The sequence below is a fragment of the Ornithorhynchus anatinus genome, chromosome 2, assembly GCF_004115215.2.
Source record: "Ornithorhynchus anatinus isolate Pmale09 chromosome 2, mOrnAna1.pri.v4, whole genome shotgun sequence".
Taxonomy (NCBI): Eukaryota; Metazoa; Chordata; class Mammalia; order Monotremata; family Ornithorhynchidae; genus Ornithorhynchus; species Ornithorhynchus anatinus.
The window spans coordinates 136509563-136533394 of NC_041729.1; the positions used below are offsets into that span (position 1 = coordinate 136509563).

A 23832-nucleotide genomic window follows, 5' to 3' on the forward strand; every position below is an offset into this window, starting at 1 on the left:
AGCTGGGTGACTGTGTGCAAGTCACTTCGCTTCTCTGTGCCTCAGTTGCCTCATCTGTTAAATGGGGATGAAGACTGTGAGCCTCACGTGGGACGACCTGATTACCGTGTATCTCCCCCAGCGCTTAGAACAGTGCTCTGCACATAGTAAGCGCTTAACAAATACCAATATTATTATTATTATTATTAACAGAGCTTGGCACATAGTAAGCGCTTAACAGAAGCCAAAACTATCCCTTCTAGACTGTGAGCCCATTGTGGGCAGGGATTGTCTCTATTTGCTGCTTAACTGTATTTTCCAAGCGCTCAGTACAGTGCTCTGCACACAGTGAGCACTCAATAAATACGACTGAATGGATAAATATGACTGAAGGAATAACGAGCATACAGTCTACAGGCTTTAAAGCGTATTACCTGGCCCTTTTCCCTACTGAATTTCTTTTCAGGTTGGATGTATTGTTTTCCTAAGAGTTTCTTAGATCCCGATAATTTCATTCCTATCCTCTTGGGCGTGGCCGTCCCGCCTAGAATTATCTCCCAGTTAAGGAGCCCAGTTTCAATTCTATCATCTAGGTCACTGATGTTGATGGCAGCTCTTTTCTGCTTTGTAGACTGAGTGTCAGTCCGGTTCTCTGGAATTCATTCATTCAATCGTGATTATTGAGCGCTCACTGTGTGCAGAGCACTGTACTAACCGCTTCAGAGAGTACAACACAACAATAAACGGACACATTCCTTACCCACAATGAGCTAATTGCATGGAGCACTCAGCTGCGAACAAAATCTTTGTAGAGAGAAGCCTAACCCTTCTAAGTACAGAACGAAAGGAAACAAACAGAAATGGTGGCGTGAGGGCCAAGACCCAACACTCGGTTGATTCTGAGAAGCAGAGAAGCATTCGTTCATTCATTCAATCATACCGAGCGCTTACTGTGTGCAGAACACTGTCCTAAGCGCCTGGAATGTACAATGCGGCAACAGATAGGGGCAATCCCGGCCCGACAACGGGCTCACGGTCTCAGAGGGGGAGACGGACAGCAAAACCAAACAAGTAGACAGGCATGAAGCAGCATGGCCTAATGGGGAAAGCACAGACCTGGGAGTCAGAGGACCTGAGTTGCAAAGAACAGTGCTTGGCACATAGTAAGCGCTTAACAAATACCGGAATTATTATTATTAATTCTGGCTCTGCCACTTGCTTTATGTGTGACCTTGGGCAAGTCCCTTAGCTTCCTCATCCGCAAGGTGGGGATTGAATACCTGATGTCCCTCTTTCTTAGACTGTGATCCCCACGCGGGACAGGGACCGTATCCAACCTGATTAACTTGCTTCCACCCCAGGGTCTTAGAACGGTACTTATCACATTAGTAATCACTTAACAGATATCATAATAAAAACCGAGAGTTGCTAGGCATTGGAACGGAAGAAATACCGTCGGTTGACTGGATCTTCTTCTCGTGGGTTGGGCGAGGTTTAGTCCAAGTGGTTAGGTCATCCAACACCTCCTATAAAATCTCCTCCCAAGAAGCAATTTCTGACTAACCCTCTGCTTTCCTGATGCTGCCTCTCCATCAACCACTTCAACGCTAAGGTTTGTATTTGTTTCTTTTTCTCCTGTTTACTCAATCAATGTGCAGAACACTGTATTAAGTGCTTGGGTAAATACGATATAGCAGACTTGGTAGATCCGTTCCCTGCCCACTGTAAGCCCTGAGCTTAGAGTTTAATTGCCTATTTTTATTAACATTTGTATCTATTCCATAACCCTTTGATCAATTGTATATTTGGCAATTTGTGTACGCTTATTAGTAAGTGCCGTGGAGTCATTTCTGATTCATCGCAACTCCACGGATACACTTTCTCCAGAAGGTCCTGTCTTCTGCCATAATCTGCAACCTTTCTCAGGGTTCTTCTGTTATCGTCGTTATGGTCTCTATCCATCTAGCTGCCGGTCTGCCCCTTCCACCTCTTCCCTGGACTTTACCTAGCATTAGTGTCTTCTCCGGAGAATTAGTCCTCCCGATGATGTGTCCAAAATATGCTGATCTAAGTCGCGTCATTTGGCCTTCCAAAGATCACTTTGGCTTAATTTGCTCCAAAATCCATTTGTTTGTTTTTGGGTCAGTCCATGGTGTTCACAAAAACCTTCTCCAACTCCACATTTCAAAGGAATCGACGTTCTTTCTATCCTGTTTTTTCACCGCCCAGCTTTTGGGGCCATACATTGTCACTGGAAACACCAGAGAGTTGACAATTTGTATTTTTGTGGCAAATGTTACATCAACACATTTCATGACTTTTTCCAGGTTCTTCATAGCAGGTCTTCCTAATGTTATTCTTCGGCATATTTCTTGACTATTAGTTCCCTTATTATTGATCCCAGGAGAGAAAGAGTGTCAACTTTTTCAATCTTCTCTCTGTCCACTACAAATGTGCTAAAACTTTCAGTTGTCATATCTTTGTTTTCTTGACATTCAAATATAGGCCCATCTTTTTGCTCTGTTCCTTAACTTTTAATAATAAGCCCTTCAGAATCTTCTTCACTTTCTGCTAGTAGGGTTATATCATCAGCATAACAAAGGTTGTTTATATTAATAATAATGTTAGTATTTGTTAAGCGCTTACTATGTGCCGAGCACTGTTCTAAGCGCTGGGGTAGACACAGGGGAATCAGGATGTCCCACGTGGGGCTCACAGTCTTAATCCCCATTTTACAGATGAGGTAACTGAGGCCCAGAGAAGTTAAGTGACTTGCCCACAGTCACACAGCTGACAAGTGGCAGAGCTGGGATTCGAACTCATGACCTCTGACTCCAAAGCCCGTGCTCTTTCCCCTGAGCCACGCTGCTTCTCTATATTCTTTCCTCTATATTCTATATTCTATATTCTATATAGAATATATTCTATATTCTTTCCTCTGATCTTTACTCCCCGTTTGTCTTCATCCAATCCGGCTTCTTTCATTAGATATTCGGTGTAAAGGATGAATAGATAAAGCGATAAGATGCATCCTTGTCTTACACCCTTACTGATGGGAAACCAATCTGTTTCTCCATATTCTTTTCTTATTGTATACTCCTGTTTGTCATACAGGTTCCGTATTAATGCTATTAAATGGTCCGGCATGCTCATTTTCCTTAATGCGCTCCAGAGTTTCTCATGATCCATGCAGTTAAAGGCCTTAGTATAGTCAACAAAGAACATGCTGACTTCCTTTTGATATTCTCGTTTTTTCAATTATCCAAGGGACATCAGCCTCCATCTAATAGTAAGGTCCTTTGAGGGCAGGAATAGCATCTCTTACTTCTATTGTGTATTCCTTAGGTTCTCTGTTCAGTGCTCTGCAGGCGGCTGGCACTCAGAAAATGTTGTTACTGATGATGATGATGAAAAAGCAAAAAAAAAAAGTCTTCTAGAAGATTCTCATGGATCAACCAAAAGAAAAAGACAAATTAATTTCTTGGCTCCCTCTCCCTTGTGCACCATCTATCCACTTGAATCTGTGACCTTTGGGTATATTTGCCCCACTCTCAACCCCACAGCACTTATAAATATATGTAATAAATTATCTATTATAAATTATTTATTTATATTAATGTCCACCTCCCCCTCTAGACTGTAAGCTCATGGTGTGCAAGGAACATGTCTTCCACTCTCTTACATTGTACTCACCTAATTGAGTACACTTGAGTACAATTGAGAATGTACAATGCTCTACACGCAGAAAGCACTCAATAAATACCATTTATGATGATGATACCAATGAATTTGGTGGTAATCAATAAATCAATAATGATTGCTGGTAAAGTACTGTATTTAGCATCTGGGAGAGGACGATGAAGTTAGTAGACATAGTCCTTGCCATCGAAATGCTTAGAACTGAGCTCAAAGAAGGGTGTCAAACATTAAAATAGTTATTTGATTAGATGTTTCTAATTGACTCTGCCCAGATGAGAATTGTAAATTTCCTATGGTTGAACAGCATTTGTGCTAAAACATTATAACTTTTGGATCATATTTCTTTCATTTTAAAGCTGAGTTCTCTCTCATTAGAAGAATGAATTAGTGAGTCTTCTGTACTGGGTGCCAAGGGGATGAGAATGGGTCATTTAGATGAGGCTCTCTGAGGGTCTCAGTTTTATGTCTCTAACTGTGGTGTTTGTCCAGCGCATTCATGCCGAGGACTGTGTTAACTGATAGGGTAGATGCAGGATAATCAGATCGGACATAGTCCTGATCCCACCTTGGGCTCACAGTCTAAGGGGGAAAGAGAACAGGAATTTTATCCCCATTTTACAGGAAACAGAGGAGTATGAAGTGACTTGCCCAAAGTCTCACCCAAAGTAGGTGAGTGATGGGGCTGGGGTACCGGTAAATCCAGGAACTGGGTATAAAATACGTTCATTTTCAACTCCACTTTGCAGACGAGGTGACCGAGGCGCAGGAAAATGAAGTGACTTGCCCGAGGTCACGGAGTAGACAAGTGGCGGAGCCGGAATTAGGACCCAGGTCCTTCTCAATAATCCCACCCCTTGTCTTTGCCTGGCTGGACCTGTGCCCTCCGTACTTGAGAAAAGACGGAGCTATTCGGAAGAAGTTGTGTCTGCGTCAGTGATTTACTCGTCTATTTTATCTAGTTTTTTTTTTTTATTGTATTTGTTAAACACCTACTGCGTTCCAGGTACTGTGCAAAGGACTGGTGTAGATATATACTTATCAGGTTGGACACAGTCGACGACCCATATGGGAGAAAAGTCCATTCCACTGTCTTAATCTCCATTTTGCAGTTGAGATGACCGAGGCACAGAAAAGTGAAATGACTTGCCCAAGGTCACAGAGCAGACAAGTGATGGAGACAGAATTAGAAGCCAGGTCCTCTGACTCCCAGGCCCGTGCTCTTTCCACTAGACCGTGTACCTTGTCACAAGTTGTCATAACCTCTTGTCTCTTCTTGAAAGCCGAAGTGAACACTGGATCTGGTCTCTCTCTTCCCAATTCAGCCTGGGACCGGCTTCTCGCCCCGTCTGAGGTACGACCATGGCCCCGGCCCCGAGAGACAAACTCCTGCTTTCCCTGAAGGAGCTTCGAGAAGAAGAGCTCAGGACGTTCAAGTTCAAGCTGTTGGGGATCCCCTTGCAGGACGGGTACTTCCACGTTCCCCGCGGGGAGGTGGACGGGCTGAAGCCCGTGGAGTTGGCTGACCTGCTCATCCTGTACTACGGGGAGAAATATGCGGTCATGGTCGTTCTCGAAGTGCTCAAAGCCATGCACATGAATGGCGTCGTGGAGACTCTCGGCCAGGATACTTGGGAAGGTGAATAATGCTAGTGATCTAAATGATCGTCGTATCTGTTAGGCGCTTGGACACAGTGAATCACGTCGGACACAGTCCCTGTCCCACCTGGGGCTCACAGTCTAAGAGGAAGGGAGAACAACTATTGCATCCCTATTTTACAGTGGAGAAAACTGAGGTACAGAGAAATCAAGTGACTTGCTCTAGACCATGGCACAGGCAAGATGACAAAATGGGATTAGGACCTCAAATCAAAGATGATTTCCTCCCTGTCATCAATCAGACCCTCGGTATCCATGTAGTATAAAACTATGGAGGAGTCCCCTCTGCTCTTACTCCATAACTTTTCCTGAACATCTGGGTTCCCCCTTATCGGAGCCCGGTGCAGGTCATGATGCCTTTACTTGGGATGGGAAGACTGGGAATTTGGGCTCTCCAGGCCTTTTACAGGTGTGGCCTTTGTGGAGAGCAGTGTTTAAGTAATAATGATAATGATAATAACAGTAATGATAATTGATATATCTGTTAAACACTTGCTATGTGCCAGGCTGTACTAAGTGCTGGGGTAGACAAAAAGCTAATTGAGTTGGTCACAGTCCCTCTCCAACGTGGGGCTCACAGTCTTAATCCCCATTTTACCTATGAGGAAACTGAGGCACAGAGAAGGGACTTGCCCAAGATTCCCAAGTGGTAGAGCCAGGATTAGAACGCAGGTTCTCTGACTGCCAAGCCCGGGCTCTTGCTAGGCTTGAGGGTGGGTAGGGGAGAAAATCCTGAGTTTAGCCAACTTCATTGCAGGAGCCTGATTGACCTAAACTGAGCTTTTAACCAATGCTCAGTAATGCCCGAAGTCACATTTAGTCCCCGGAGCATCGGGAGGTTCGCAAAAGATGACCAACACCCCATTGGCTTGCGTTTCAACAGCGGTGATCTGCTCCACTCCTTTCCCCTTCTTCCTTGACACAGGGTTGCTTGTGATCCTTTAGAAATCAGCTCAAATTAGAACCGTGTCCTTGTGAAACTCATGCTCAATATCTCTGACCCAGATTCCAGGGAAACGTACAGAGAACGAATGAAAAAAAGTCTCGAGCGCGCCGAGGAGAGGCACGGTCATCTGAGGGACAGAGTTGATCTCCGCCACAGATTCACCCCGCTCTGCCTGGTGACTAACAGTCTGCCCGGGGCCCAAGAGGAGGAAGGACCTGCACCGGTGGCCGAAGGAAATGGATCCTCCGGGATCGGAGAGAAGGAAGTCCATTCCATTGGCTTAGAAACTCTGTTGGATCCCGAGGAGGAGGGCACGGACTCTCCTCGCACCGTCGTCCTACATGGGGAGGCTGGCATCGGGAAGACCACGCTGGCCAAAAAGCTGATGTTAGACTGGGCATCCGGAGACTTTTACCCGGACACTTTCGATTACACGTTCTTGGTCAGCTGCCGAGAGATCAACCTCATGGCGGAGAAAAGTTTAGCGGAGCTGATCTGTCACTGTTACGGGGACGGACACGCCCCTGTGACCGAAGTTTTGAAGAGGCCGGAGCGACTCTTGTTCATCATCGATGGCTTGGATGAGCTGAAATATTCTCTGGAAGAGGAAGGAGAGGAGCCGGGCAGTGAGCTGCGGGACAAGCAGCCGGTGCAGACCCTCCTGAGCAGTTTGGTAAGGAAAAAGCTTCTTCCGGAGTCGTCCTTACTGATCACCACCCGTCCCAGGGCTCTGGAGAAACTCCAGCCGCTGCTGGAAGACCCACGCTACGTGGAGATCCTGGGGTTTTCTGAAGTGGAGAGGGAAGAATATTTCTTCAAATTCTTCACCGATGAAAATAAAGCCAAAAAGGCCTTTAATTTTGTCCAAAGAAATGAAAATCTCTCCTCGTTGTGCTCTATTCCTCTGGTGTGTTGGTTTTCCTGCACCTGCCTGAAGCAGCAGATGGTGAGAGGGGAACCCCTCACGCACACTTCCAAAACCATCACAGACGTGTATATGTCTTACATTTCCATTTTCCTGCAGCCAGACAGGGCCAGGGCAAAACAGCCCGCATACCCCACCCTGAAGAGGCTCTGCTCCTTGGCCGCAGACGGAATCCGGAATCGGAAAATCCTGTTTCAAGAAGACGACCTCAGGCAGCATAGCTTGGACCAAGCCGATATCGCCGCCTTCTTGAGTAAGGCTAATTTTCGCCAAGAATCCAAGGGTGAGACCTTCTACAGCTTCATTCACTACAGTTTCCAGGAGTTCTTCAGTGCCTTGTACTACATGCTGGAAGGAGATGGCAACGAATCCAACCGCGATGTGAATGCTCTGCTGGAGAAACAAGAACAGACGAGGTCGGATGGCAGTGCGTTAACCCTGCGGTTTCTCTTCGATTTTTTAAGTCAAGAGACCGTGAGTACCCTGGAAATAAAATTCAGCTACAAAATTCCACCCAAGCTACAGAAGGAACTGAAATGTATTAAGGCAAGAGTTAAATCTCTGCTGAGTCCAATCCAGAAAGGCCCATTTGAATTGAACATCAGTTTGAACAAAATTCCCAAGGAAAATAACGAGCAAGATTCAAGGGACAATTTCCAAACCATGAAGCAGAGCAAGGTTTCATCAAAGGAAGGGCGAATGAGCGTTGATATGGATAAAGGATTCCCCCAAGGGATCCAAGGTGAAATTTCTCAGGGGTGAGTGACTGATTACATCTCTCTGTCCTTTCCCGTGAGACCCCCTCTCTCCCATCTGCCTTCTCCACTGGGAATGCTGAAGTGTGAGAGCACAGATGGTGACTCCACCTCCAAAAGAAACTCCTCTTCATCAGCTATAATAATAATAATGATAATAACCATTATGGTACTTGTTAAGTGCTTACTATATGCCAAGCACTATTTTAAGCACTGGGGTCGATACAAGTTAATCAGATCCGACGCGGTCCCTGTCCCTAGGGGGCTCACGGTTAAAGTAGGAGGAAGTAAGATTGAATCCCCCATCTTACAGATGACGTAGCTGAGGCACAGAAAGGCTAAGAGATTGCCCCAGGTCACACAGCTGACACTTGGCAGTGCTGGGATTAGAACCCATGTCCTCTGACTCCCAGGCCTGTGCTCTTTCCACTATGCCACATTGCTTCTCAAGGCATTTTAGGACACTTTAACAGCTCTCTCCCCATTACGTATTCATTCATTCATTCAATCATATTTTTTGAGCGCTTATTGTGTGCAAAGCACTTTACGAAGCACTTGGGAGAGTCCAATATAACCAAAGACAGACACATTCCTTGCCCATAATAAGCTCACAGTCTAAAGGGGGAGACAAGCATTAATATAAATAACTTACAGATCTATATATATGTGCCGTGGAGATGGAAGGGAGGATGAATGAAGGGAGCAAGTCAGGGCGATGCAGAAGGGAGTGGGAGAAGAGGAGCGGAAGGCTTAGTCAGGGAAGGCTTCTTGGAGGAGATTTGCCTTCAATAAGGCTCTGAAGTGGGGGAGAGCAATTATCTGTCTGATATGAGAAGGGAAGGAGTTTCCCTTGGGCGGTGGTGAGATAGGTGAGAGTGAGGTTCAGCGAGAAGGTGAGCATTAGAGGAGTGAAGTGTGCGGGTTGGGTTGGAGAGTAGTGAGGTGAGGAGAATCCCGGCTCTGCCACTTGGCAGCTGTGTGACTGTGGGCAAGTCACTTAACTTCTCTGTGCCTCAGTCACCTCATCTGTAAAATGGGGATTAAGACTGTGAGCCTCCGTGGGACCAACTGATTACCCTGTATCTCCCCCAGCGCTTAGAACAGTGCTCTGCACATAGTAAGCGTTTTACAAATACCAACACTATTATTATTATTAGAAGGGGGCAAGGGGATTGACTGCTTTAAAGCCAAAAATGAGGAGTTTTTGTTGGATGCATATTCTTGTTCCTGTTCCACTATAACCCAGCCCACACGTTTTGCTCCCACAATCATTACTGTGGCATTGGTTAAACACTTAACTATGTCTCAAGCACGGTTCTAAATGCTGGGATAGATACCACTTAATCAGGTGAACCCAGTTCCCGTCTCACGTGGGGCTCTAAATGGTGGGAGAACAGGCGTTGAGTCCTCATTTTATAGGTAAGGAAACTGAGGCACATAGAAGTTAAGTGAGTGGCCCAAGGTTATACAGCAGGAAACTGGCAGAGTTGATATTCGAATTCATGTTCTGTGACTCCCAGGCCCACACTCTTTCCATTAAGCCATAATCCTTCCCACTAGGATTGTTCCTCTAATACCCACCTACTCACCGCATCACTTGTGTCGCCCTCGTGCCTCACCCCTTCCTCAGGCCCTCTTTCCTACCCGGAACTCCCGCCCCCTTTGATTCGGGCAGACCACCACCGTTCCCGTCTTCAGAGCCCCACTAAAAACACACCTTCTCCAAGAGACCCTCCCTGACTAAACCCTCACTTCTCCTATTTGCCTTTCCACTCTTAGCGTCTGCCTATCCGACGAGATTATAAACTCTTTGCGTGTCTACGCTCACAAGTGTTAGGTCTAATGCTCTGCACAGAGTGTGTGCCCAATAATCATTACTGATTGATTGATCCACTGCTACTCTCCTTGCCATATGTGCCACTGGGTGTTACCTTAATAATAGGAAGAATAATAGTAATAATAGCATTTGTTAAGCACTTACTATGTGCCGAACGCTGTGGAACCAAGCAAACCGGGTCGGATCCAGTCCCCGTCCCACATGGGGCTCACCCTCTCAATCCCTGTTTTACAGATGAGGGAACTGAGGCACAGAGGAGTGAAGTGACTTGCCTAAAGTCGTACAGCGGACAAGTGGCAGAGCTGGCATTCGAACCCATAACGTTTTGACTCCCAGACCCGTGCTCTATCCATTAGGCTATCCTGCCAAACTTGGCTCTCTCCAGCAGTTTTCTCTTGTGCATTTCCCACTGATCCTCACTCTCAAAGGCAGGTGTGGGGAGGGATCCTGGGAACTACTTGGTGCCTCAGGTTCCACGGCCCCAGAGAGGGGAAAATAAGGGAAGTCAAGGAGAGTCTTCAACTAGAGGCTTGTTACTCAGGAGTCAGAGGACCTGGGTTCTAATCCCACCTCCAGCACTTGTCTGCAAAGTCACTTGACCGATAAGGTGCCTCAGTTCCCTCGGCTGCAAAATGGAGAGTCGGTGCTTGCTCTCCCCTCCTTTTCGGACTGCGAGCCCTGGTGGGACCTGATTATTTTGCATCTACCCCAGCATTTAGCACAGTGTTTGACCTATAGTAAGCACTAAACGAATATTATCAATCATCATCATTATTATTCATCTCTCTTTCAATTCTCCTCCCCGGAGCTACTATGGGACGCGGGAGAGGGAAATGTATTGTACTTTATCTGTTTTTTCCTCTCTGTTCCTCTCTACACAACAGAAACAAGAAATGTCGCTCACTTCGTACCCAAGGCCCAGCTACCTCTTCTGCCATCAGCAATGGGAAATCCCAGAGGCAGGTTGGTCCTGCTTAAGTGTCGTGGTCTTTTTCCTCTTAAGTTATTCCCCTACCCCCAGTCCTGTCCTCCTCATTGTGTGTAGGTTGGATTGGGGATGAGAAGTGAGGTAATTGTGGGTTTCGCTGAGGCCCATGTTGGGGTTTTAGGCATAAAGTTCAGGGCCCAAAAGTCCACAGCAGAGGCAGAGTCAGGGGTTCAGCTGAATGCCCCATGAGGGGGTTTTCAAGCTCATAACGGATTTCAGTGAAGGGAAGCATCCTAGGCTAAACAGAAAGCCGCGCAAAAAACGCACGCACAAATCTGACAGAAACATGGAAGCTCAGGTGGAATTCCAAGAAGCGAAACAAAAACTAGTATAGTCTTGTCAGGTTACAATCAGGAAAGCTACATGTGGACATGAGTTTCAACTTGAAAAAATTAACAGGAGCCCCAGTTCTCCTCCACTCAGTGCAGGACTTCACAGGGGAGGATTTAGTGGTCTCACCACGGGAAGTTTGAGTATGCTGCAGCATGGGGCATCTTGGGGTTCCCCAATATGGGGAGGGAGGGTCTCTCTCCTGTGGGATTTTAATGGACAAGAACCAGAAGACACAAATTCTTGGATTCAGAGCTCTGACTGACTGGCTGGGGCCTGCCTCAGGTCCCTCTGAAAGGAGTTGGGCAGGGATTGGAGCACGATGGCTCTGGAAGGGAAAGAACATGTTCTCTTTTTCCTCAGGTCGGGTACTCTCAGTTTGCAGGAAGGACCTCAAAGGGAGCTGAGGGTCTGGATGAAGATGAAAATTCTGGTCCCCCAGTGTTCCAAATGATGCAGAGAGGCTCTTGGGAAAATTGAGCTTGTCACTTCTGGATACCTTGGGCCAAGGAGATCCTTCCATAAATAACCCAACCCAGCTTTCCAGAGGGATTAACCACATTCCCACCATGGCATCCAGCTCTTGGCTCTCCGAATCTTCTTTCCCTGCGGGCCTCTCCCTCACCTCCAGGCATGAAGCGAAAGTTGCAAAATCAATCAGACACTCTGCTGTTGGGGAAGTTTACAACCGTGACATTGTGGGCAGGGAACGTCCCTACCAACTCTGCTGTATTGGACTCTTCCAAGAGTAGAGTGCTCTATCCAGGGCAAATGCTCAGTGATTGATTATGATCGATTGATAACCGTGTCCATCTGCGGGTCAATTAAAGGTTTTCCCTTCATGCTGTCTCTGCTGGGTCTACTTTATTCTCTGTGCTGCACCTGCTTTTGAGAGTGAAAATCGCCATCAGTATTTACTGACTACCTACTGGGTGTAGGATTCTGAGCAACATAAATAGGAGAGCCAATCCCTCCCCTCGAGGAGCTTACAATCCAACTGGGGAGGTAGGCGGCCCCAAATTTACAATTTGGGGCAGGAGGAGGAAAGTTATAGGTATCACTGATAAAAACAAAATTAAGCAAAGGTGAGTTAAAAATGAAATACGTAATCCCAAATACACATCAGGGCTAACAGTGGCTACTGAGGAGGTCTAATCGGAGAGGTGAGGAAGAGTCAGGGAAAGCTTCCTGGGGGAGGTGGGTTTCCAGGAAGCTTGGAAAGTGGGGAGTGAAGTGGTTTGTCAGAATTGAGGGGGTGGTTTAGGATAGAGCACTTAATACTCTGTCTCCAGAGGGGTGTCCCTCGTAGACGGGAAGGAAGAATGTTAATGTAAACTGTACACTCACTGTGGGCAGGGAAGATGTCTACCGACTGTGTTGTACTCTCCCAAGTGCTTAGCACATTGCTCTGCACATGGTAAATACTCAACACGTACAACCGATGTCGATGATTGATATCTCCACAGGGGCCTTCCTAGTAGGTGGGAAGGAAGAATGATAACCTAGACTGTAAACTCACTGTGGGCAGGGAACATTTCTAACAACTCTGTTGCATTATACTCTCCCAAGCACTCAGTAGGGCGATCTGCAAGCATTTAGTTCTGGATAAATTCCACTGACTGCTTGATTGAACAGCATGTCCTAATGGATAGAGCACGGGCTGGGAGTCAGAAGGTCCTGGGTTCTAATCCTGGCTCTGCCACTTGTCTGCTGGGTGACCTTAGGAAAGTCACTTCACTTCTCTGTATCTCAGTCACCTCATCTGTAAAATGAGGATTAAGACTGCGAGCCCCATGTGGGGCAGGGACTGTGTCCAACTCAATTTGCTTGTTTCCAGACCAGGGCTTAGTACAGTGTCTTGTACATAGTAAGTGCTTAACAAATACCATTATTATTATTAGACTCTCTTGCTAGTTTTGGGTAGTCTGATCATCTGTGAACTGGAGTAATCACCCCTTGGCTCAGTTTGGGTTTCCAGAACAAACACAGGTTCTTGGAAAAATTGAGCCTCCTGCTCCTGGATGCCTTGGTCCAAGGACCACCCTCCACAAATAAGAACACAGCGCAATTTTCCAGAGGGATTAACCATATTCCCACCATGGTATCCAACTCTTGGCTCTCCCAATCTTCATTCCCTTCACTGCGGGCCTCTCCCTCACCTCTGGCCATGAAGAGAAAGTTGCAAAATCCATTAGAGACTCTGCGGTTGGGGAAGTTCACAATCATGTCACTGTAGGCAGGGAAAAGTGCCTACCAACTCTGTTATTTTGGACGATGGCCCGTAGCTAAGTGAATCATTCCGTTCTCTGCTGGGGACAGGGAGGTTCGGGGATTTCTCTGCAGATGCCGGATTGACCGTTGAGCACGACGCAAGAGGGGAGTGGAAAATGGGAGGATTGATCTCCGTAAAGTGGTCAGTGGGGTTAAAATAACCTCACCCTGTCCATCGTGAGGATGGGTTCTGGATGAAATTACACAGGGTAGATGCTGCTGGGGAGAGGTTGACTCATCAAGCATGCTGTGCCCTCTACAATGAGAGGAGATATTGGTATTGTCCTGCTCAAGCAAGGGCAGAAAGTCATAGTGAGTTACAGATCGATCCATCGATGCTATTTATTGAGCTCTCACTCTGTGCTCAGCACTGTACTAAGCACTTGGGAAAGTACAATGCAACAGAGTTGGTAGATGTGAACCCTACCTGCAAGGAGATAGTAGTAATAATAATGCTGGTATTTGTTAAGCGCTTACTATGTGCCAAGCATTCATTCAATCGTATTTATTGAGCGCTTACTGTGTGCAGAGCACTGTACTAAGTGCTTGGAAAGTACTATTCGGCAACAGATAGAGACAATCCCTACCCAACAGTGGGCTCACAGTCTAGAAAGGGGGAGACCGACAACAAAACAAGGAGACAGGCATCATCTGTCTGCCCAAGAACAAGCACCGTTCTAAGCGCTGGGGTAGGTGCAAGGTAACCAGGTTGTCCCATGTGGGGCTCATAGTCTTAATCCCCATTTTCCAGATGAGGAAACTGAGGCACAGAGAAGTTAAGTGATTTGCCCAATCACTAAGTGGTGGAGCCGGAATTAGAACCCACAGCCTCTGACTCCAAAAGCCTTGCTCTTTCCATGAAGTCACAGGACTGCCAAATCTAACCACTTCTATTCCATCCTAATCCTCCTCGACCTCTCAGCTGCCTTCGACTCGGCGGACCATCCCTTTCTCCTGGAAAACTCTCCAACCTTGTCTTCACTGACAATGTCTTCTCCCGGTTCTCCTCCTATCTCTTTGGCCTCAGTGTCTTTCTCCGGCCATTCCTCTGCCTCCCACGCTCTTCACGGTTCCGTGCTGGATCTCTTTCAATTCTCCATCTACACCCCAATCCCTTGGAGGAGTCATCCCCTCTCACAGCTTCAACTACCAAATGTTGGACTTTGGAGAAGGGTAGATGAGCATCCAGTTGGATGGGATGACATCCCTCTGAAAAACAATGCAATATCTATAGAAAAGACTGGGAAGGGATTCGACAGGCAGGCGGCCATCTCTCATCCAGAAACCTTAGTAATGGGGTAAGGAATAATCTACGAAGAATCTTTATGTAACACTTCACGTTAGTTTGATTTGAACACTTATTTGGCTAGGCTCTCCCTCCCCTTTCCCCCCAACTCTCTGGTTACATTTCTGCATCCCCATTACTCCTTATCCCAAAGACCAGGGCAATGCATCTTGGCCAGGAGAGAGATCGAATAAATCCTGGGAACCCCAAAGGACGAGGTGCTGTTTTCTGTTTAGTCTGGAGGAGCCGCTCACCTCTCTGCTCCCCTTGAGGGAGATCCTGGAAGTGTCTGATCTTAGGCAATGTAGTCTTCCATAGAGCACCCAATATTTTTTTTTATAGTTTTTATTAAGCACTTAATATGTGTCAAGTTTTGTATTAAACAGTGGGGTAGATTGGCTTTAAAGCTCTCCATCACCTTGCCCCCTCCTACCTCACCTCCCTTCTCTCCTTCTATATCTCAGCCCACACACTCCGCTTCGGTGCTAACCTTCTCACTGTGTCTCATTCCTGCCCGGCCCGCCGTCGACCCCTGGCCCACGACCTACTTCTGGCCTGGAATGCCCTCCCTTCTCACATCCGCCAAACTAGCACACTTCCCCCCTTCAAAGCCCTACTGAAGTCTCACCTCCTCCAGGAGGCCTTCCCAGACTAAGCCCCCCTTTTTCTTAGTTCTCCCTCCCCCCAGCTTGCTCCCTTTGCTCTACCTCCTTCCCCGCCCCGCACTTGTGTATATATATATACACACATAACTGTAATTCTATTTATTTATATTAATGCTTGTTTTACTTGTTCTTATATATATATATATATCTATATACCTCTAATTCTATTTATTTTTATTTATGATATTGATGCCTGTTTACTTGTTTTGACGTCTGTCTCCCCACTTCTAGACTGTGAACCCGTCGTGGGCAGGGATTGTCTCTCTGTTGCTGAATTGTACTTTCCAAACACTTAGTACAGTGCTCTGCACACAGTAAGAGCTCACTAAATGTGATTGAATGAATGAATGAATGCAAGCTAATCAGGTTGCACACAGTGCCTGACCCACATGGGGCTCACAGTCTTCATCCCCATTTTACAGCTGAGGTAACTGGGGTACAGAGAAGTTAAGTGACTTGCCCTACGTCACATAGAAGACATGTGGTTGAGCCAGGATCAGAACCCAGGTCTTCAGACTCCCAAGCCTGAGCTCTTTCCACAGGGCCACACTGCTTCCCCGTTGGATTGAAGGGGCAAGAAGAAGCGGGATGGATGGGGGATTCAGAGGCCATTTTCTCATCCTCTACTCCGTCACCTCTTCCCTGTCCCTTCCTGCCATTTGCCAGCCCGGTGACGGCAGTCCACCTCTCTCCCTCTCCAGCTTCCCATCCCACAGAACAGACCCCACGCCATGCTCGAGTGCGAGAAGGACAGGAACGAAACTTCCATGACGACATTGGAAAGACTGGGAAGGTTGTGACAGTTTGGACCCGTCGGGACGGTCTTACCTGGATTGATGAGCGGCCTGAAGACTCTTCCATCCAGCAAGGATATATGATGATTTCTGTTGCTGCTGAAACTTGGCTTTGGCTTAATTTACCCCATTACCTCTTTTCCCGAGAAACAACTCACACACTCAAACAATGGTATTTATTGAGCATTACTATGTGGAGAGGCCCGTACTGTTTAAGAGAGTATAAAACAACAGAGTTGGTAGAAATGTTCCCTGCCCACAACTCATTCTACTTTCTGCCCTCCTAGTAAAAATAGTACATCTAATAATAATGATGGCATTTGTTAAGCGCTTACTACGCGCATAGCACTGTTCTGCTCCTCCTCCCACTACTACCAGAACTATTACTATCTGTTAGGTGCTCACTGTGTGCCAAGCACTGGGGTAGATACAAGATAATCAGGTCCCACCTGGGGTTCCCAGTCTAAGTAGGAGGGAGAACAGGGAAAAAATCCCCCTTTTAATAATGTTGGTATTTGTTAAGCGCTTACTATGTGCAGAGCACTGTTCTAAGCGCCGGGGTAGACACAGGGGAATCAGGTTGCCCCACGTGGGGCTCACAGTCTTAATCCCCATTTTACAGATGAGGTAACTGAGGCACAGAGAAGTGAAGTGACTTGCCCACAGTCACATAGCTGACAAGTGGCAGAGCTGGGATTCGAACTCATGACCTCTGACTCCAAACTCCGTGCTCTTTCCACTGAGCCACGCTGGAGGGTCCGAAAAGTTAAGTGACTTGCCCAAGGACACACAGCAGGCAAGTGGCAGAGCTGGGATTAGAACCCATTGATTTAGACTGTGAATCCCGATGAATCCAGAGAAACAGCGGGGCACAGGCCCGGGAGTCAAGCAGGTCATGGGTTCTAATCTCGGCGCCCTCGCTTTTCTGCTGTGGGTCCTTGGACAAGTCACTCTCTCTGGGCCTCTGTCTTTCCCTCCGAGAACTGTCAGTTGAGGCAATCCCGCCCCCAGCATCGCAACATCTTCAGGGATCCCTTAAGGCAACTAGGAAGTCCGGAAAGAATTGAGGGAACCTCAAAAGGGACAGCGAAGAGGGGTCTCAGTTCAATCTACACTGCCCTCATCCCTTCTTCACTTTAAAGATGTCAGGCCGGAGGGCAGGGATCCTAGGCTAGTCCTCTGCACGTAGTCAACGCTCAATATTAGGGAAGCAGCGTGGCTCAGTGGAAAGAGCATGATCTTGGGAGTCAGAGGACCTAATAATAATAATAATGTTGGTATTTGTTAAGTGCTTACTATGTGCAGAGCACTGTTCTAAGCACTGGGGTAAACACAGGGGAATCAGGTTGTCCCACGTGGGGCTCACAGTCTTAATCCCCATTTTACAGATGAGGGAACTGAGGCACAGAGAAGTGAAGTGACTTGCCCACAGTCACACAGCTGACAAGTGGCAGAGCTGGGATTCGAACTCATGAGCCCTGACTCCAAAGCCCGTGCTCTTTCCACTGCGCCACGCTGCTTCCCCAAGATTCTAACTCTGGCTCTAACCCAAGATTCTAAGATTCTAAGATTCTAAGATTCCAAGATTCTAAGATTCTAAGATTCTAAGATTCTAACCCAAGACCTGGATTCTAACTCTGGCTCCGCCACCTGTCTGTTGTCTGACCTTGGGCAAGCCACTTCATTTCTCTGTGCCTCAGTTACCTCATCTGTAAAATGGGGATGAAGACCGTGAGCCCCACGTGGGACAACCTGATTACCTTGTAGCTACCCTGATGCTTAGAACAGTGCTTGGCATATAGGTAAGTGCTTAACAAATACCACAATTATTAATATGGACCACTGATCGCCTGAAGGTCTGAAAAACCTCAGATGGTTCAGATATTCAATCTTGATAACATTCAATCTTGCGTGGCTCAGTGGAAAGAGCACAGGCTTGGGAGTCGGGGGTCATGGGTTCGAATGCTGACTCTGCCACTTGGCAGCTGTGTGACTCTGGGCAAGTCACTTCACTTCGCTGTGCCTGAGTTACCTCATCTGTAAAATGGGGATTAACTGTGAGCCTCACGTGGGACAACCCGATTACTCTGTATCTATCCCAGCGCTTAGAGCAGTGCTCTGCACATAGTAAGCGCTTAACAAATACCAACGTTATTATTATTATTAAAGTGACTTGCCCAAGGTCACGCAGCAGACAAATGGCAGAGGAGGATTAGAAGCGGGTCCTTCTGACTCCCAGATCCGTGCTCAGGCCCAGAGCTGGTAAGGTGGTGATGTTCTGTGTGTGTGTGTTTGGGGGAAGGGGAGGCATTCGGAGGTCACACGCAAAGGAGTAGATCTAGGTAGGATTTAGCAGATTTAAGACCCAAGTGTTTCTGGGAGTTTTGATTTGCCTAAAATATAACGATCTCCCAAGTTTCAAAAGATAAAGCATTGGAAGCGATTTTAAAGGGAATATCGAACCATTTCAGGAGGAGGTGAGAAGAAGAAATCAATAGAGCAGAAATTGATTTCAGCAAGAGCCAGCCAACACCGCTCCCGTCAGCTTCCAGCCTTTCCACAGAAGGGGCCCTCCCTCCTTGGAAATCAACCTACGTCAGCTTCTGCAGCCTGCAGCCCTGGTCCATCAATCCCTCGCTCGGCACCCGGAGCCCGGCGTTCCCCAGGGCGATGTGACTCAAGTTCAGTTCCAGCAGGTTTGGGTCGGTGTGGAGGGCCGAGGAGAGATTCTGACAAAAGGCATCCGGGAGAAAACACTTGCCCAACCTGGGCAGGAGGGAGAAAAACCACAGGAGAGAACGATTTGTTTATTAATGTTGGTATTTGGTAAGCGCTGACTATGTGCAGAGCACTGTTCTACGCGCTGGGGTAGATACAGGGTAATCAGGTTGTTCCACGTGAGGCTCACAGTCTTCATCCCCATTGGACAGATGAGGTAACTGAGGCCCAGAGAAATGAAGTGACTTGCCCACAGTCACACAGCTGCCAAGTGACAGATCGGGGATTCGAACCCATGATCTCCGACTCCCAAGCCCAGGGTCTTTCCGCTGAGCCACGCAGCTTCTCTACATCCAGCTAATAGTAATGGCGGAACTTGTGAAGCATTTAAAATATAGCTCCTCCTAAACTGTAAGCTCTTTGTGGGCAGGGACTTTGTCTCCCAACTCTGTTATATTGTACTTTCCCAAGTGGTTAGTACAGTGCTCTGCATCCAACAAGTACTCAATAAATACAAGCGATTGATTGATTACTAAGCACAGAGATAGGTACACAGATTCCCCAAGGGGGAGGGAGAATTAAGGTACCTTATCTTAAGGGAGAACAGGGATCTTTTCCCATTTTGCAGATGAGGCGTGGCTCAGTGGAAAGAGCACCGGCTTTGGAGTCAGGGTCATGAGTTCGAATCCCAGCTCTGCCACTTGTCGGCTGTGTGACTGTGGGCAAGTCACTTAACTTCTCTGGGCCTCAGTTACCTCATCTGTAAAATGGGGATTAAGACTGTGAGCCCCACGTGGGACGACCTGATTCCCCTGTGTCTACCCCAGTGCTTAGAACAGTGCTCTGCACATAGTAAGCGCTTAACAAATACCAACATTATTATGAGGGGACGGAGCCATAGAAAATTAAGTGACTTGCCTAAGGTCACACAGCAGGCAAGTGGTGCCATTAGAATCTCAGCCTCCTAACTCCCAGACCAATGCTTTTTCCACTAAGATAGAGCATGGACCTGGGAGTCAAAAGGGCCTGAGTTCTAACCCTGGTTCTGCCATTTTTCTAGGTGACCTTGGGTAAGTCACTTCACTTCTCTGAGCCTTAGTTATCTGTAAAGCGGAGATAAAGACTGTGAGCCCCAAGTGGGACCGGGACTGTGTCCAATCTGATTACTTTATATACAGAGCTTAGAACAATGTTTGGCACGTAGTAAGCGTTTAAATACCACGATTAGTTTGGAAAGGTTTATCTATTTTAGCTTTCATTAATAATACTAATACTGCACAGAGGAAACACTCATTGAAAATAATGATTATAAGGGTGACATAGGGGATGAGGGGATGGATATTCTTTTATTCATTCAATAGTATTTATTGAGCGCTTACTATGTGCAGAGCACTGTACTAAGCGCTTGGAATGTGCACTCTCAAGGGCCTGACAATCAACTATTCTCCTCCCCAGGCTGGTGGGTGGGATTTTTCCCAACTCCGGGAAAATGGTCAGAGCTGCCAGCCAGGGAGTTTAGTTGGAGTCACTTCTCAGAGGGCACAATCCCACGTCTCCCTCTGTGAAGCACCCCGTTGACCGTCTGCAGGCCACCGGATGGAAGGCAGAATGAATAACAAAACACACGCCCTGCATTAATGTCAATGAATTCTGAGGTTTGGGAAAGACCCTGGGCCTGGGAATCAATAGACCTGGGTTCTATTCCCTGTTCTGCCCTTACCTGCTGGGTGACCTTGGGCAAGTCACAAAACCTCTCTGTGCTTTAGTTTCCTTTAGTTTGAAAAGCAGCATGGTGTAGTGGTTAAAACAAGGGCCTGGGAGTCAGAAAGTCATGAGCGCAAATCCCAGCTCCGCCACTTTGCTGTGTGACCTTGGGCAAGTCACTTCAGGGTGCCTCAGTTCCCTCATCTGTAAAATGGGGATTGAGACCATGAGCCCCACGTGGGACAGGGACTTTGTCCAACCCAATTTGCTTGTATCCACCCCAGCGCTTATTACAGTGACTCATATAGAGTAAGTACTTAAAATACCATAATAATTATTACTATTGTTTCCTCATGTATAAAATGGGGATTAAGTACCCCTTCTCCCTTCTCCTTAGACTTTGAGACCCATGTGGGAAAGGGATTATGTCCGACCTAAGTATCTTGTGTCTACTCCAGTGGTCGGCACAAAGTAAGAACTTAAATACCACAACGATTTTTCCCCGCATGCAGGAAAGACTGTACGGTCAAGACCAGTTTGACGAGTGGACACGTTTACCCAGAGGGAGAGACTGGGGAATGGGGAATCCATGGAGGGATGGCCCAGTTCTCAAAGGATGGAACTTTTTTGTGAGTGTGTGGTATTTGTTAAGTGCTTACTATGTGACAACCCCTCTCGAGACCGCACCTGGAGAGTTTCCAGTACTCTACCGGTCTCGGCTATGAGAGGGAGAGTCAAGCAGAGGCCAACCCATTCCATTCCTAGCTTGGGCAGGAGCTAGTGAGTGGAAGACAATCTGCTTCGAGTCAAAACTCCCCTGTGCTGGGCAGCGGCGGCATGGGAGAGAGCCGAGGGCGGAGACTCAAGCTGACTGCGCAGGAGGAGGCAATGGTGAACCACTTCTGTATTTTTTATCAAGAAAACTCTGTGGATCCAATACCAGAACGATTGCAGATGGACATAGGGCATTCTGGGAGAGATGTTTCCATGGAGTCGTTATGGGTCGGAAACGACTCAACAGCATAAGACAAGTGCCCGGCACTGTACTAAGCACTGGGGCAGATAGAAGCTGATGAGGTTGGGCCCAGTCCGTGTCCCACGTGGGGCTCACCGTCTTAATCTCCATTTTACAGACGAGGTAACTGAGGCGCAGGGAAAAGAAGTGAATTTCCCAAGGTCACACAGCAGGCCAGTGGCGAACCAAGATTAGGACTCAGGTCCTCCTTAATCCCAGGCCTGTGCTCCCAGGGGGGAAAGGGCTGCAGGCGAGGGCGAACCTTCCATGCTCACCGGTGAGAGGACTCGTGCTGTGACCCGAGGCTCAATCCTTCCTCCACGACGGCGTTGACATCATCCCCTTTGCCTCCAGCGCTGTAGACTGAGCTGAGGGTGACCGAACACACTCCCGGGCAGTTCTTCACGCAGAAAGAGGCCACGGTATGGTCCAACTTAGTAGCCAGCGCCCCGATCTCAATGCTGTGGAAGTGGTCCGTGGCCCTTTTCACAAACTCCTCCTCTTGAATCTCATACAAGCAGTGGAACAGGTCCAGCGGATTGAGGACTTGGACGCTTCCGCCTTGATCCACTTCAGTAGATCCTTCTTGATTTTGTGGGAGATCTCACAGCCCAGGTTCTTCTCCAGGTCTCTCTTCATTGAGCAGCCCGAACAAGAAGCGCATCGTCAAAGTCAAATACCCGCTTCCGAACTGCCCGTACTGGCCGACGAGCTTCTTCACGAACTGGCTGGACGTGGCTAAGTTGTTCCTGGTTTCATTTTTCCTCATCAGTAGGTAGAACACGTGCAGCAAGAAGTCCGTCTTCTGCACGTAGGAGACGGCGGCGAAAAATTCTTGGAAGGTCAAATGGGGGAAGCTGTAGAACTTCTGGGGGTGGTGATTTTTCTTCAGGATGCTGATCTTCAGGAAGGTGGTAGAGCCGGAGGAGCCGAGGCCATGCCTCCTGAGGTCGTCTTCTTCCAAGAGAATCTTTGGGTTCTGGATCCTTTCGGCCGTCAAGGAGCAGAGCCTCCTCAGGTTGAGGGGTCTGGGCGCCTTCGGACCGGTCCCGTCCTCCCGGAGCAGGCCGAAGAGGTAGGACAGGTACCCGGCGGTGGTGGTTTGGGAGGTCTGCGTCAGGGCCTCTCCCCTCTCCATCTGCCGCTTCAGGCTGGCGCACACGATCCGGCACACGATGGGGACCATGCACAGAGTGAAGAGGCCGTCGTTTCCCTGGAGGAATCCGAAGGCCTGCCTCGCGAGCTTCTTCTCCTTGAAATACCGGTAGAAGTAGTCCTTCCTCTCAGCTTCGGCAAAGCCCAGGATCTCTGCCCAGCGAGGCTGCTCCAGCAGCGCCTGCATTTTCTCCAGGGTGGTGGGCCGGGTGGTGATGAGCAAGGACGCCTCAGGTAACAGCCGTTTGCTCATCAGGCTGGCCAGGAGCGTGTCCGTGGACCTCTTCTCCTTGCAGTCGGAGCAGAGGTCCTTTCGGCTCCTCTCATTGGAGCACCTCAGCTCGTCGAAGCCGTCGACGATGAACAGGAGCCTCTTCGGTAGCCAGACGATGTCCGTGACGGGGCCGTTCTTATCGGCGCAGCAGTGTGAGATCAGGTCCGCCACACTCCTCTCTCTCACCAGGTTCATTTCCCGGCAGCTCACGTAGAAGACGTAATCGAACCGGCCGTGGAACAGCCTCCCGGCTGCCCAGTCCTCTAGGATCTTGGTGGCCAATGTGGTCTTCCCGATGCCGGCGGCTCCCTGCAGCACCACGGTGCGGAAGGGCTTCCGACCTTCCTCCTCTGGATCGAAGAGCGCGTCCACCTGAGTGGCACTCATCTGCTTGTGGCCGGCTGAGCCCAGCTGGCCGGGATGCTCCTTCACTAGGAGCAGCCGGAGGTATTCCGGGTTCGCGCCCAGGAGAGAGTTTTCATCCTCCACATCCTGGAGACGTCATCTCGTGGACTCCCTGTGCACATCTCTGTAATCTAATTGGGAGACACGGGGCGGGAGAGACACAGATCACACTCAGAGGCGCCGAATCCCAGCAGCTTAGGCCCACCCTAGGACTCCTGGCACAGTTTACTTGGAGAGAATCAACCAGAGGTATTTATTGAGAGCTTATTATGTACTGGGCATGATACTAAGCACTTGAGAAAGTACAACAGGGATGGTTGGAAGACATGATTTTTGCCTACAAGGAGCTTAAAATCTACAAGGGGAGAAGAAATTAAAATAGATTAGGGATAGGAGAAATAGAATGTAACCACACTTCACGTAAGTACTGT

At 48.0% G+C, this 23832-nt stretch overlaps 1 protein-coding gene and 1 non-coding gene across 2 annotated transcripts; both read left to right on the forward strand.

The window, feature by feature from the left end:
- Positions 1-5004: 5004 nt before the first annotated feature.
- Positions 5005-11957, forward strand: NLRP10 (NLR family pyrin domain containing 10). Its single transcript, XM_029058185.2, has 4 exons — positions 5005-5314; positions 6340-7963; positions 10682-10760; positions 11479-11957. Exons 1-4 carry the CDS (start codon positions 5038-5040, stop codon positions 11593-11595), a joined length of 2097 nt encoding a protein of 698 aa, XP_028914018.1. The 5' UTR covers positions 5005-5037; the 3' UTR covers positions 11596-11957.
- A 9264-nt stretch (positions 11958-21221) lies between these two features.
- LOC114809527 lies at positions 21222-21359 on the forward strand. The gene has a single exon (XR_003757306.1). It is a non-coding gene; the product is annotated as a small nucleolar RNA SNORA7 (small nucleolar RNA).
- The last annotated feature ends 2473 nt before the right edge of the window (positions 21360-23832 follow it).